The sequence below is a fragment of the Diadema antillarum genome, unplaced genomic scaffold, assembly GCF_040938485.1.
Source record: "Diadema antillarum isolate AM-2024a unplaced genomic scaffold, OU_Dant_1.0 seq00000299_RagTag, whole genome shotgun sequence".
Classification (NCBI taxonomy): Eukaryota; Metazoa; Echinodermata; class Echinoidea; order Diadematoida; family Diadematidae; genus Diadema; species Diadema antillarum.
Genome location: NW_027271322.1, coordinates 18,757 through 33,317, shown reverse-complemented (window position 1 = coordinate 33,317; position 14,561 = coordinate 18,757). Strand labels below are relative to the sequence as shown.

Here is a 14,561-nt window from a genome sequence, read left to right as displayed (position 1 = left end):
GCGCAGCAAATGCAACGCAAAATCTCACTCCTGTAATTGCTCTCTGACTTTGACATTACTGCTTCTGCTTTTATGTGCAAACTGTAAGAGTTAGGTGAGGATGATAAATCAAGATGAAATATTTCAAACGTGTTCTGCGTATCAAGAGGCTTGAAATAGATAGTAAACAAGCTATAATATGATCGCAGATACATCTCATCTATGATTTTGTAAACAATGATATAAAAAATGAAATCCGAATACAGTACATTGAGCAAAGAGAAAGGTTACGCAGAACATACTTTATTATGTTTGCAGCCCCTTACAGCAAATGAATCAAGTTATCGGCGGTTCGAAGTGGCTTACTTCGAGAGAAGACAGGAGGAATAAAGAGTAACTCAATGTATAGGCCTATAATGGATAGCTCTATTGCTCACAGGAAACGGATGAAAAGGGGGGAAATCATCGCGCTTGGATTATTCACATAAAGGTGTTCTGTGCTTTTCCTTCTTGCCAGTGGTCTGACATGAAATGTTAATATGAACAATGTTTATGGCTTGATTTGTTTTCAATTTCCCAAAAGGGCTATAATAACCACAAATATGTCACAGTCCTGTTAAATAACATGGAACAACGTCACGGCATGGTTTCCTGTTATCGTTTGAATACTGACTGTATAGTCTTGCATTATTTTGCTTCCTTTGTTCCACAGTGCCTCTTGTGTGTGATTTTTTATTACTTTGATCAAATAAAGATGTGCATATTCTGGTTGGCCCTCTTGTTATAATTATGCCTTATGATGATATATATTAAATACCAGTAAATAAAAAATCCAGTTGAATTGATTTAACTCAAATCAAATCAAGTTTTCGCTACTCTTTTTCTGTACAATACCATCAGTGTTTCCAAGTAGGTTGCCTACAAAATGTTGGGCAATATCAATTGCTAAAAAAATAATAATGACAATAAAAAAACTCCACAAAATCAAAATGGCCTTAAGGTTTAAAGGCCACTCATGCACCCTGACTAACGCGTCTTTGTTGTAGGTTAATTTTGAATGACAAAGCAAACTTCTTACATGCATAGGAGTCTATAATCATTAAAATGTATTACAATTTGAGTTCTGTCTGACGAAGATAAAATCAACACTCAATCATATCATACTAACATTGAAATATAACATGATTTTGATGATGATGATGATGATGATGATGATGAAGATAATAATAGTAATGATAATAATAATAATAGGCCTAATAATAATAATAGGCCTAATAATAATAATAATAATAATAATGATAATAATAATAATAACTTCTATGCTGATTATCATGATAATAATAATAATAATAATAATAATAATAATAATAATAATAACAACAACAATAATAATGATAATAATAATGATAATAATAACAATAACTTCTATGCTGATTATCATGATAATGATGATGGTGATGATTCATTATTATCATTATTAGACCTATAATCAGGAAACATGGTAGGCCCCTATTGTTATCATCATTATCATAAGCATTATCATCATACAGGCCTAAACCGAGTCGTTATTGTCATTATCAATTTTATCTTTATTTATGATAGGCGCCCTATTGATCATTTTGATGGAAATAAAGATAAAGAAAGTTTGAACTTTGAACTTTGAAAAACGGGCACGCATAATATAACTGCACAACAGGTGCTGTATATACTGCACAGTACGCATCGCAATAGTAATGCACGTAGAACTTGTGGGAATTTACGGGGAAGCATGGGGAGTGTGGACTAAAGTGGATTGAAGTAAGAATACATAAATATGACACTTAGGCGTATTCCTGGAGCGACAGAGGAAGAAACATCTTCCAAAGCTCAAGAGGACTCAATTAGTACAGCTCAAGACCAAATAATGGCAGCAGTCCGGATGGCTACACCTAATCAGCAGCAGAACGGTTAGTTTTATGTTTGGTCCCATACACATGATTTGGTGTTTTATTGGGCAGACGTCAGTACGCGTTCACTTCATCATTCAAACACTTGAAACAGCTGACAGCATAGCCATAACATAGGCGTGGGTGGTGTAGCATGCAGCAGATCTACCCTACATGCAGGCATTAAGAGATTGAGGCATCAGCAACCTGATTCGTTGACCGAATCATCGTTTCTATCGAGTAGTTATGGGGCTGGGAAGGGGTTGATTTGTGATGGATGTGCCATGCATGACCAGGGCCAGGGCCACAGCGCAGGCCGATATAGGGCAGGGCCAGGGGGATCGCGCATCAAGCTTCCAGAATTTAGTGGGGTAAACTTAGTGCAGTTGTACTTGTAGGATCTAAATTTAGGTAAATTTACCCCTTTTCAAGAGTAGACAAGGGCATGGCCAAAGCAAGGGCAAAAGGGGGATGACTGATCGTTAAATTTATTAAAATTACCTGTGCCAAGGCCACGGCAAGGGAGGAGGTTATGTTTTCGTTGAAGTTACCGTTGGTTTGTTTGTTACTAGAGTAACTGCGGCAGTAAGCGGCCGTGCAGCCGTTCGCGGCAGTTACAACATACATGGTAATATACCGCTAAACACAGCATTGCACTGTTACATGCACACTACTCAGTTCGGGAAACCCACTCACAAGGGGGGCCCCTCCTTATAAGTAACCCGTCCCCCTTATAAGTAACCCCGTCCCCCTTATAAGTAACCCCCGGGGCACCCCTTATAAGGAGTCTCCACGCTTTTTTGCAATGCAACGCGAAAATTAAAGGACTGCGGCAATTCGCTTGATTATGTCCATAAAGCTTCACAAGTTTCCTAGTTACTCACGAAATTTGAGCAAAATCGGTTTTAGGCATCATATCTAAAATCATGGATTTAAATGCGATGTCAAACGACCCATGCGAATGCTGAAATGCGAGCGATTACTGGCGTGAGTGTCGCCAGGCGCGGCGGTGCGGCAATGCTTGAGTGCAGACGTGGCGACTGAGTGTCCGTACTCAGTCGCCACGTCTGCACTCAAGCATTGCCGCGCCGCCGCGCCTGGCGACACTCGCGCCAGTAATCGCTCGCATTTCAGCATTCGCATGGGTCGTTTGACATCGCATTTAAATCCATGATTTTAGATATGATGCCTCAAACCGATTTTGCTCAAATTTCGTGAGTAACTAGGAAACTTGTGAAGCTTTATGGACATAATCAAGCGAATTGCCGCAGTCCTTTAATTTTCGCGTTGCATTGCAAAAAAGCGTGGAGACTCCTTATAATGCACTTGTCAATGTAATGACTCACCCCACTACCCCCGGACATGGGTGCGTCATTTCCTCGTTTGGTCCGTCAAATTTGTGACCCAGGTGTTCGTCATTTTACCAGCTTTGTCCGTCAAAGTTTTGACCGAGGGGTGCGTCAAAATCCCATCATTGTCGGTCAAAATTTTGACCGAGGGGTGCGTCATGGTACGTCACTTGGCTATGGAAAATAACACGCATTATTTTGAACCGAGGGGTGCGTCATGGTACGTTACTTGGCTATGGAAAACTGCACGCATTTTTGCACGCTACCGGTCCCGCCGGATACACGTACCGCGAGTGAAATTACAGTGAGCGCTTTCCCGCGGCAAGTGAAAATCAAAGTCAGGAAGCGTTTTGGAATAAGAGGAAAAAATGCTTGCCAGAATCTGGCAAGCAAAGAATTTAAAAGCCACCCTTTCTCCTTACATTTTCCCTCCAACAAACCCATGAAATCATGCATACTCAATCTCAAACCAGGGACTGTTCAGCGATGTAACAACTTAGTTCAATCTTTCCTGTCGGAACGGCAGCAGAAGAACTGCCTGCCGCATGCTATTTTCTGCTCGCGGGATCATAGCCCGACCAGCTGGCCAGACGCGCGCGCGACGCTGTTAGCTGTGCGAATCTCTACGTACCGCGACTAGGCTGTAGTTACGCAGTACTCGAGCGGGAATATGAATGCCGTGGCGTGGTGTGTACCTACCTGCGCTGCAGCAGTATGCATCCACCGCACTAGCAATGGCCGCGCACACACAGCGCATTCTGCACACATATGTGATTGTCATAATATGGATTGCATGCACAGAATACATACTACTGTTCGGAATATCGTAGCAGCAGCGTGATGTACGGTGAATGACAATACGGTGCTTACATGGTAAGGGAAACTTGCCGAAACTTTTACAAATTATGTGTACGAACCAAAAGAAAATGAAATTGCTTGAATAAAACGGATGCAAAAATCGTTTCGGTATTTACGGGGGTGCGTCAAATGTACCGAGGATGTCCGTCACAAAAGTGACCGAGGTGTGCGTCACTTTCAACGTGTTGTCCGTCAAAAAAGTGACTGTGGTGTTCGTCACTTGCAGCGTTATGTCCGTCAAAAAAGTGACTGTGGTGTCCGTCAAAAACCCCGTGTGGTCAGTCAAAAAATGACCATGACGCACCCATGTCCGGGGGTAGTGGGGTGCGTCATTACATTGACAAGTGCATAAGGGGTGCCCCGGGGGTTACTTATAAGGGGGACGGGGTTACTTATAAGGGGGACGGGTTACTTATAAGGAGGGGCCCCCCTTGTGAGTGGGTTTCCCGAACTGTACTACACATATACTAACACACTAGCAATCAACAAAAACCAACCGATAAAATGGGCACGATCTCTGACGAAAGTGAAATTTTCTCACCTAAATGACAACATATCGCATCCAAAATGAAATTTTCGGTACTTCTTAACATAACAATTAAGAAATAATGGTCCAAGAAACTTGATTTTTTGTCGTTTTCCCGATGCTCATGGATTTTGAAAACATATCCTCACGTAAAATAGAACTTTCGCGAGCCGATGTGGGCCGCCATTTTTGTTCGGAAAGTGGATGTTTACTTACCATCGAAAAAATTCAGAAAAACATGAGAAAGACATCAACAACACCGCCAGAATTGCGATCTTGTTTGCGGCCAATGCATGTGCGCCCGCTATTTTCATGTGCTTTCACAATGTTCGCGAGACATGTGAAGGCGTTCAGCTAAAGATCGCGGAGCACGCGTGTATTGCATAGGGATTGTACATCGTGCCGCAAGCAGAAATACTACATTGCATATCGCCCTTATCGGCGAAAATTGTGCCGGGTTTTGCCCTGGTAAATCATGAAAACTGCGTTGATCAATGGTAAATTTCTTTTATGAAAACAATTGCGTTAATGAATAATCTTGTCTATGATATATGAAATGGTTGAAAATAATTTGCCTGATTTGTTTACAAGTTGGAAAAACCCTTAACAATGCTTAAACTGCCGCAAACGGGATATTTTACTCTACACTGTAGTAAGTTTAATGTTAGTTAGTCCGTGTGCAAACTAACTCAAAAGTAAAATAGGCCTAGTTAAATTTTAACGGATTTGGATAAAACTTGCAGGAAAGGTTTAGAATGATACAAGCACTGTAAAAGTGGAAATATTTGCGTTGTTGAAATTTTCACGCATTTTGCGCAACCAGAAAGTGCCGTGAAAATAAAAGCATGCAAATATTTTTGCTTGCCATGTGTTCCTGTGCGTGATGTAAATTATTGATTCTGCGGAATTGTAAACACGCGAAACCCCTCTTACCCGGCCAAGCGCGAAAAATTAGTCGCGCGAAAATATCCACTTTTACAGTAACAGATGATTTAATTTTGGTAGTGATTCGAGAATTTTGGGGGAATTTATGAAGGATTTTTGATATTTTTTGGCAGGTACGGTCAATGAACTTGGGAGTTCAGGCTGCGCGTATTTGAGGTTTGCATGCGTGTACTAAAGTGCGTGCTCTAGTTTCTGCTAGGGCGAGGCGTGCTGTGCAGCTGAGGGTTTATGACGTAACAAAGGCTTCTGTACTGGGAAATCTGGCGACTTTCAGCACACAATGCTGTAAGTACGTATCTAGGTGGAAATCAGTGATTTCTCTATGGAAGAATAATATCAGTGGTGGAAAGATGATTGTTTCTACATCATGCATAGCTCTTCCTGATGATGATAATGTAGAACTAAGGGGGAGGGGCGGGGGGAGGGTGGCATACTACTGAGAAGGAGAAAAGACAAGTTTCTTTTTTTTTCATCAATGATACAATTGCAGATTACGATTTTATTTCATTTCCACTTTGTCAATAAGTATGTGTATCATGTGTACTTTTCATTTGGGTGTGTTTATATAGAGTACCGCTAAACACAGCGGCACACTCTACATGCACACTACACATACACTAGCACACTACCAATCTACAAAAATTAACCGATAAGATAGGCACAATCTCTGACATAAGTGAAATTTTCTTACCTAAATGACAACATATCTCTCATTCAAAATTTTATTTTCGGTACTTCTTAACATAACTGTTAAGAAACCAGGGTCTAAGAAACTGGATTTTTTTTTTTTTTTTCCCGATATTCATGGATTTTGAAAATATATTTTCATGTAAAATAGAACTTTCCGATGTGGGCCGCAGTTTTTTTGTTTGGAAAGTGGATGTTACCATTGAGAAAATGAGAAATACAAGAGAAAGACATCAACAACACCACCAGAATTGCGATCCCTGTTTGCAGCCGGTGCATGTGTTCCTGCTATTTTCACGTGCTTTGGCAATGGGAATTGGCGCTTACGCAATTTTCGCGAGACGTGAAGGCGTTCAGCTGAAGATCATGGAGCACGCGCGTATTGCATAGGAATTGTACGTTGTGCCGCAAGCAGAGCTACTACGGCGCATATCGGCGAAAATTGTGCCAGGTTTTGCCCTGATAAATCATGACAACTGTGTTTGTCATTGGTCAATTTTTTTATGACAACAATAGCGTTTATAAATAATCTTGTCTATGATATATGAAATGGTTGAAAATGATTTGCCTGATTTGTTTACAGTGTGGAAAAACCCTTAAACTGCCGCCAACAGGGTATTTTACTCTACATGTCATTATTTATACGTGTGTGTGTGTGTGTGTTTTTATTCAATTTTCATTGCATTTTTGTTATGTCCTACAATTTATTAATATTCTTTTTATTACACCATATTTTGTCTCTAAATGAAGTTTATTTCATTTTTGAATTAATGAACCATTAGAGTAATGAACCTTATTTCATATTTGGATTAACGAACCTTCGAATTAGCAAACTCTAGTTTGATTTCGGACTAACAAACCTTCAGAATAACAGACCTTATCTCATATTTGGAATTATGAACCTTCAGAATATCAAACCTTTTAAATAACAAACCTTCAGAATAATGAACCTAATTTCATTTTTGAATTAATGAACCTTTGGAATAACGAACCTTCGGAATAATAACAAACTGTAACCCTTTATTCTGCCAAGGACAAGCACAGATGATTTTCTGCAGAGAGGCACTTGCTGACAAGCTGGCCTTCTTCATAATGGAATTTGATGATTCTAGCTGAATTACCATGACAGGCAGACCTGGGGATATTTCACGCAATGTATCTGGACTGTCGAGAGTGTGGATGTGGATTGAATGATTTTAGATGATGGGATTCTTCTTACTTGTACAGTGCACTCCCATTTATAACTACAATGAAGTATATTTCAGGTCCCAAAATTGTCCTGTATACATCTTTAAACACTTTACTTGTTTGGTTATAGCAAAATTTCAATACAAAGAAAAAAAAACTACCAGTCCCGAAGACTTTGTTAGAATGTGAGTCACCTATAATTTGTAAAACTGGACACTTCTTGGGATTGAAGGCCATGCCAGGCCATGAACTACCGTAAAAATGGTAATTTTCGCAGTGTTGATATTTTTGTGCATTTCGCAAACCAGAAACTAGCACGAAAATAAGAGCACGCGAATATTTTTGCTTGCCATATGTTCCAGTAGTTGATGTCTTGATTCTGTGGAATTAAAAACATGTGAAACTCTTCTTACCTGGTAGAGCGTGAAAAATCAGTAGCACAAAAATATCTACTTTTACAGTAATTGGTGTAGCCTAAAGAATCATGATAATAGTGGGGGAAAAAAAGTACCTGTGGAAAACTTTGTTTATCAATGTTAGCAAAAATTTGAGTTTCCTGGTTGGTTTTTTTTTTTCAGTAGAGCAATCTTCAAGTAGTGCAATATTTCACTTTGGATATTTCATAGAGTGTATGATAATTTCCTAGTAGCTCACTACCAAGAACATGCATATGAACAAAACCTTGTTTTGTTTTGTTTTGTTTTGTTTTTTCTGTCCATATATAAATTGACTAACCACACTGACTAGTTTAATTTTTTTCCTGTTTCATTTAAACAGAAAATATTCAGCGATTCGCTGGCTTTGGGATTGGGCTTGCAAGTCTTCTGACGGAAAATATCCTGTCGCATCCATTCATCGTCTTCAGAAGACAGTGTCAGGTGATGCTTATTTGCATCAGAATAATCACATGCTTGTCTTTGATTCCCATGAGTAGAATTATTGGAAAGGGTCAACCAAGTGCCAGTGTAGTAAAGGATTAATGCATTAACACCCCCCCCCCCCCCCCCCCCCAAAAAAAAAAGGGATGTGTATGAAAGCAAAAGGTGCAATGACTGTAATTTAATAAGGACTTCCATGGACTTGAGATAAGTTGAAAAATGTAGACATGGTCAGTTTTCCAAGGTATTCAATTAGACATAAACCAGAATAACGTATTATTACATACAATTTTGCTCGTTCCCAAGATTATGTCATATTAAAGGAAATTTCATCTATCAAGGGTGTGTGAATGCAGAGAATATGTACTGCATAACAAGAATTCATGTGCAGTATTGTTTTGTCTGTCAATAGATTAGTACTGAGTAATCAACTTCTTTTTGAAGTGAAATGATTTGTATATCAGCAATAACATGATTACTATCATATTGCAGAAAGCAGAAAGATACTAATATTTAACAAACCTTATCAGTATTAATGACAATACTCTTGTTCATTTGCTTTCTAAATTGATATGAATGGCCTCATTCAGGACATTGTGTGTATTTTTCATACAAGTATGTGTGTATTGCATCTCCTTTGGGGATGATGCACACTCACAATAATTGACATGATGCTTTTTCCCATTTTACCTTCCACAGGTGAATCACCATGCACATCGGTATCACATTCATCCGTTCTCTGTCATACCAGTCATCGTCACATTGCAGAGACAACATGTAAGCTGTTCGATTACATCACTGCTTAAATTGTTGCATAGAATAGAATAGAATAGAATAGAATAGAATAGAATAGAATAGAATAGAATAGAATGAGCTTCCCATGATGTACTATGGATCCGGAACAAAATGTTATTTCAAGAAACTATTATAACAAGGTACTGGTACGTTAGTTGTTGATGGCAGAAGATGTAATTTAAGACATTGTTAGCTTTGCTCAGTGTATGAATCGTAAGCTGAATGTGTTTGGTATTCATTTATACAGTGTACATGTACCTGTAGGTATTCATAATTAAGATGCAGTAATTGGGTAGTGCTGGTTTAAAGACAAAAATACAAAGTGTACCCCAAAGAAAATGCTTGTATTTGCTGCCCTCACCTTTCTTTATCTGTCTCTCTATCATAGCCTTGGAGATGGTAGTTTTCATTTGCTTACCTTCCATTCATGTTGATATGATCCCATATATTTGTATGATCTTTGTGCAGGGCTTTTTCACCATGTGGAAAGGGATAGGAAGTGCATTCATGGTGCAGGGAATTGGTCTTGGCAGCGAATCCCTCATCAGTGAGTTTACACCGTTTCCAAGGTAATTGGTTCACTTTTACAAACAAGAGGAGGTCTACACATTAATTTTGTTCATTGTGTGTACAAATGTATGTCTAAAGTTGTTTCAATCTACATATACTCCACAAAATCCTGCTTGTACCAGGTATAGTAATGTTTTGTCAAAATATCAACTCGTGAAATTGATATGTTATTTTAGGTATAAGTGTGTCCTCATTACTCAGTGGAATTTGTTAATGCATCTGAAATAATAGTGAAGTTCATGTCATTGGATTGTCATGAAATACTTATACCAGATTCTTAAAGCCCCCGTTCCACTATCACGATTTGGGCCCCGATCTGTCCCGATCTAGCAGATCGGGAGAGAGCGGCAAAAGCGTACGGGGATCGGAAGCATCGTAGCAGCAGCGTGTGGAGGTCGGGGTTAGAGCGGGCATTTTTACAGATCGGGAAGAAATTTTGAACCGGTTCAAAATCTCTTCCCGATCTTCCCGATCAAAATTGACATATTTTTAATCGTACGGCAATCGGGGAGAGCGTAGTGACAGCGTAAACGCAGCGGGGAGAGCGTAGTGACGGCGTAAACGCAGCGGGATGAGCGTAACAAGGTCTTTCTGAGCGTAGTAACATCGGCACAAGAACGGGAAGTAAATTTAGCTGTAGTTTTCGAAGAAGAGGAGATGAAGGAAAAGAAGAGAAGAAAGCAGCGAAGCAGCTACCCAAAAGGCGAAGAAAGAGAGACTGCACGTGATGCTGAAAGAGGAGGAAGAGGACATAGCAGAATTTTGAAGAATATGAAATCATTTACAATTGGAGGAAGACGGACTATAAAAGCAAGGACATCAAGAAAAATCCTTGGAAAAATCAGCACGTCTTTGTTTATACAATGTATTGCTGCAAAAGAACCGTGAGTTGAGGAGCCTCTTCGAGGTCCACAGTATATTTCTTCGGTTCTGCATGCTAATAAGTTGACTGACTGCAGACCGACAGTCGAATCGGGGTACATCGGGGCACATCGGGCACTTTTCAGCTCTCTGAACGGGGTAACAGCGTGATAAGATCGTATAGATCGTTCAGAGCGTAGATACAGCGTGCATCGATCGGATAACATCGGCAACATCGCACTGACAGCGTAGCTACATCGTTCTAAAGCGTACCGGCAGCTTCAGAGATCGTAATGTCTCATTCCCGACCATCGTAGTAAGAGCGTAGCAAGCACTTGGTAGTCGTAACTGCAGCGTACTTAGAGCGTTCTAACATCGTACTGTGTCCAGATCGGCTCAGGTTTTACCCGATCCTTCCCGACCTGAGAAAATAGTCAAATCGTAGCGAGAACGGCATAGTGGAACGGGGGCTTAAGGTTAGTAGGATTTACTATTCTGTCTTCGAAAAAAAACCTCCAAAAGACAAACAAACAAACAAACAAACAAATATGAAGTACTCTGTTAACAGGGAGAGGTTCACACACAAAATGGTAAGAGACCGAGTTCTTATAATTCTTTGCTGAATTTATATTCTGTGTCCTGTAATATGTTCATGCTTTAGCTTCTCCAGACAACTGCAAGTGCAATTTTCAAGTGAATATTGCAATGTCAACCTTTCAGAGGAAAATTACTGCATTTTTTTCTTGACAACCCTAGACTCACAAACAAAGTGAGGCATCAAAACTGAAACCACTCTCATGCCACATGATCGTTTCACTGCAGGGAGGTGCATTCGTACAGTACAATCAAGCAGTTCATGGGTCACGTCACCCTCAAGATGACCAGTATCGCCATAACGACGCCGTTCCTGGCAGCCAGTCTCGTGGAATCAGTCCAGGTTTGGGGAAGAATTTGTCTTTGTCCTTGACCACTGATAACCCATTTCTCTTCACATACATTCAGAGTTAAGCCCTGTGCATCTCCACTGTAGAAAACAGATGTTAAAAAATTAACAGGCTCATATAGGCAATTTTTTTTTTTTTTTTTTTTTTTTTTTTTTTTTGTCTTATAAAGTATGTAAGAGGTACCATGTGGTATGAGTGTATGCAGGTAACGTCACTTGATCAGATTGCACATAGAATTGCGAATTGGTAGCCAATTTTGTTTTTCTTCTTTCAGAGTTAACGATTACAAATGCAAGACAGGGCAGCATAGTATAATTTGCATCAAAGATAGAGATTGGAATATATGTGCTAATGCAGAGATATAAAGGCTATGGGTGAGACTGTTCATGAGCACAACATTTTTGGAGTTTTGTGATGTCAAGGTGGAGTAAGGTGCAAGACAATATTCTTATTTTTTTTTTGTGGCTGGACTTGCATGACTTCAAATTGAAATACCTTTGTGTGCACTTTAACAACACAAAATCATAGCTCAAGGTTTGAACACATAAAGTAGGTCATGAAAGATGTGGTTTCATGTGATTCTTACCAAGTTAATTGATACATATTGATGCAGTTTCTTTCAATGTTTACCCACTTTTGGAAATAAAAAGTAAGATATTCTAATTTCTTGTCATCTAATGGAGTCTAGGACTGGCTGTCCAATAATGTGATGAAACATTGCACTTTTTTGGTGCCAATGGTTTCGACCTGTTAGTGTAAAAGTGGTTTCTTTCGCGTACAGATACTTTCGCGGTTTCCATCGGTGCCGACTTTTTCGCATGTGTTTAAATTCGCAGTTGGCAAAATCTGTGAATTCACAGTTGGCAAAAACTGTTTTATTTTGCACATGAAAACCCAAACTATAATCCAATTATTCTTTTATTTATCAAATATAAATTAAAGTTAAATGCAGGCTTACCTGAAATCCCGTCTCTCAAGTACTTTATAACATGCTTGTACCTATATTGGGCGGTATCGCTGTGTGTGTGTTGACCATCATTACACTCAATGCGCGAAATCTTCGTGTGTGCATGTGCGCAATAGCATTGTAACAAGCGGCGAGTTCAAAACATTTCCTTGCGTGGTTAATTTCGCGCGACTTTTCAAAACATTTTCGCATGATGTTAAATTCGTGGTTCAACCCCAAAGAGCGAAAATAAAACCACCGCGAAAGAAACCACTTTTACAGTATATCATTTGATAGTTCATTTACCATATATAGTTTATATTTATATATATGTATACATACACATATGTATATATTTTCTCTGCCAAATCAACATTTTGATGCATGTTCTATTCCTTGATCTGTGTTTTTCCTCCAACCTTCAGAGTGACATAGCAAGTGATAGACCAGGTGTGTTTGACTGCATCAAGGAAGGATTCTGTCGTCTTGTTGGGTGGGGCTCTTCTTCCACCACTCGTCTCCTCCCCATCTATACCCTCCTCTTCCCCACCGTCTTGCATGGCATCCTGAAATACTTTATCACATCCACCGTGCAATTCATTGTCCTAGCCATCCATCGCCAGAAGCTAAGGGACGCCGGGCGGGACCGCCTGGATGCCCCGGCTACCCCTGGCACAATGAAGGAGGCCTACTTCCCGGAGCTGGTGGCAACATTCGCCGGGAACCTCACGGCGGATGTCATCCTGTATCCCTTGGAAACCATCATCGTGAAGCTGCACATCCAAGGCACCAGAACTATCATTGACAATACTGACAACGGCACGGGGGTTGTACCCATCAGCACGCAGTTTGACGGGGTGTCTGACTGCCTGAGGGGGATCCTCGAGGAAGAAGGGGTGGCCGGGCTGCTCAAAGGATTTGGCGCCCTCGTTGTGCAGTATCTCATGTACGCCGCCGTCCTGAAACTAACGCACTTTGTCTACCAGAAGTTGATGGAAGACTTTGTGCAGCGAGAGCACAGGTCGTGATGTTTGAAATCTTGCCTTCAGAACGGACCATGTGAAAGTTTCTCAAACGCCGGTGCTTTCTGACTTACAGACTTCTCGCTGGATTCTGACAACCAATGTGCAAAGCAATGAACGTACAGTATACATCACTGGAAAAGCCTGTCGCCCTGGTTTTGTAATCATGAGAGGGTGCATGGATGAGATCTTGTATTTAATTGAACCATAAAAGAGATATATACAATGTAATCAAAGATTTCTCTAGTCACTGATACGTTTTGTATGACTCTCCCTGGTATGATGACAAAGGTAGTTTTCTTCTTCTTTGTATGCTTTACAACAGGACAAGATGCTGATATCAAGTAACTAACTTTATATGTATCAATTTTGCATGGCATAAATATGCATGAAAAGATGACCTGGATTGACACAGACTATTGTAACCATATGATCATAGGCACATTAAAAAAAGAAATGTTTTATTAGCAACACAGTATGCAGTGGGGCTTGCCAAATGGTATTTGTTGTCTGAGAGATGGAGAGGTGCGTGCTCTATCCTGCCTTTACATCCAATATTGACATTTGTACCAGCAATCATATTGTCAATCATATCATATTGTATGAGAAGGATACAGGTGGGTTTTTTTTCTGTCTGTTTGTATGTTTTTTTTTCTTGCATCTTATTCAAGATAAAGATAGGATGAACATACAAATGTTTGTGAGCTATCCTCGCAAAAGGCACAGCTTAATGTGAGAAATAAAGATGAATTCTTCTTCTTCTTCTTCTTCTGATTAAGTCTGCCTCCTTCAATTGGGTGTGCATGAGAGACCATTGGCCATTGCGAACCTCTCTCCCGAGACCCTCTGCCAAATGTCCACATATCCATGTCAGGAGGCTGGGTTTGTGTATGTCTTTGTGCATTCTTCAGAGATCCTGCCTCCGCCCCCTCCCCCCCCCCCCCCCCCACATTGGAGTTGTTTGCAGTTTTAACCTATAGCTGTGACAAGTCTTTAGGCAGGGTGGAGTTGTGTCAAAATGCAGTGATGATTACCGCTTGGAAACACGACTGGAGAAATTCCTCCTGGTCGTGTGCATGCAGTGACAA

At 40.1% G+C, this 14,561-nt stretch overlaps 1 protein-coding gene across 1 annotated transcript; it reads left to right on the top strand.

Annotated features, from left to right (window-relative positions):
* The first annotated feature begins 1,792 nt into the window (after positions 1 to 1,792).
* Positions 1,793 to 13,479, top strand: LOC139730237 (mitochondrial outer membrane protein SLC25A46-like). The gene is made up of 6 exons (XM_071641123.1): positions 1,793 to 1,925; positions 8,235 to 8,335; positions 9,035 to 9,112; positions 9,599 to 9,699; positions 11,384 to 11,498; positions 12,877 to 13,479. The coding sequence occupies exons 1-6, from the start codon at positions 1,793 to 1,795 to the stop codon at positions 13,477 to 13,479; spliced, it is 1,131 nt and encodes a 376-aa protein (XP_071497224.1).
* Positions 13,480 to 14,561: the final 1,082 nt, after the last annotated feature.

Coding starts and splice junctions, on each gene's coding strand:
- LOC139730237 (XM_071641123.1), top strand. CDS start 1,793: ATGACACTTAGGCGTATTCCTGGAGCGACAGAGGAAGAAACATCTTCC. Junction 1,926..8,234: donor ACCTAATCAGCAGCAGAACG/GTTAGTTTTATG, acceptor TCATTTAAACAG/AAAATATTCAGCGATTCGCT. Junction 9,113..9,598: donor TCACATTGCAGAGACAACAT/GTAAGCTGTTCG, acceptor ATCTTTGTGCAG/GGCTTTTTCACCATGTGGAA.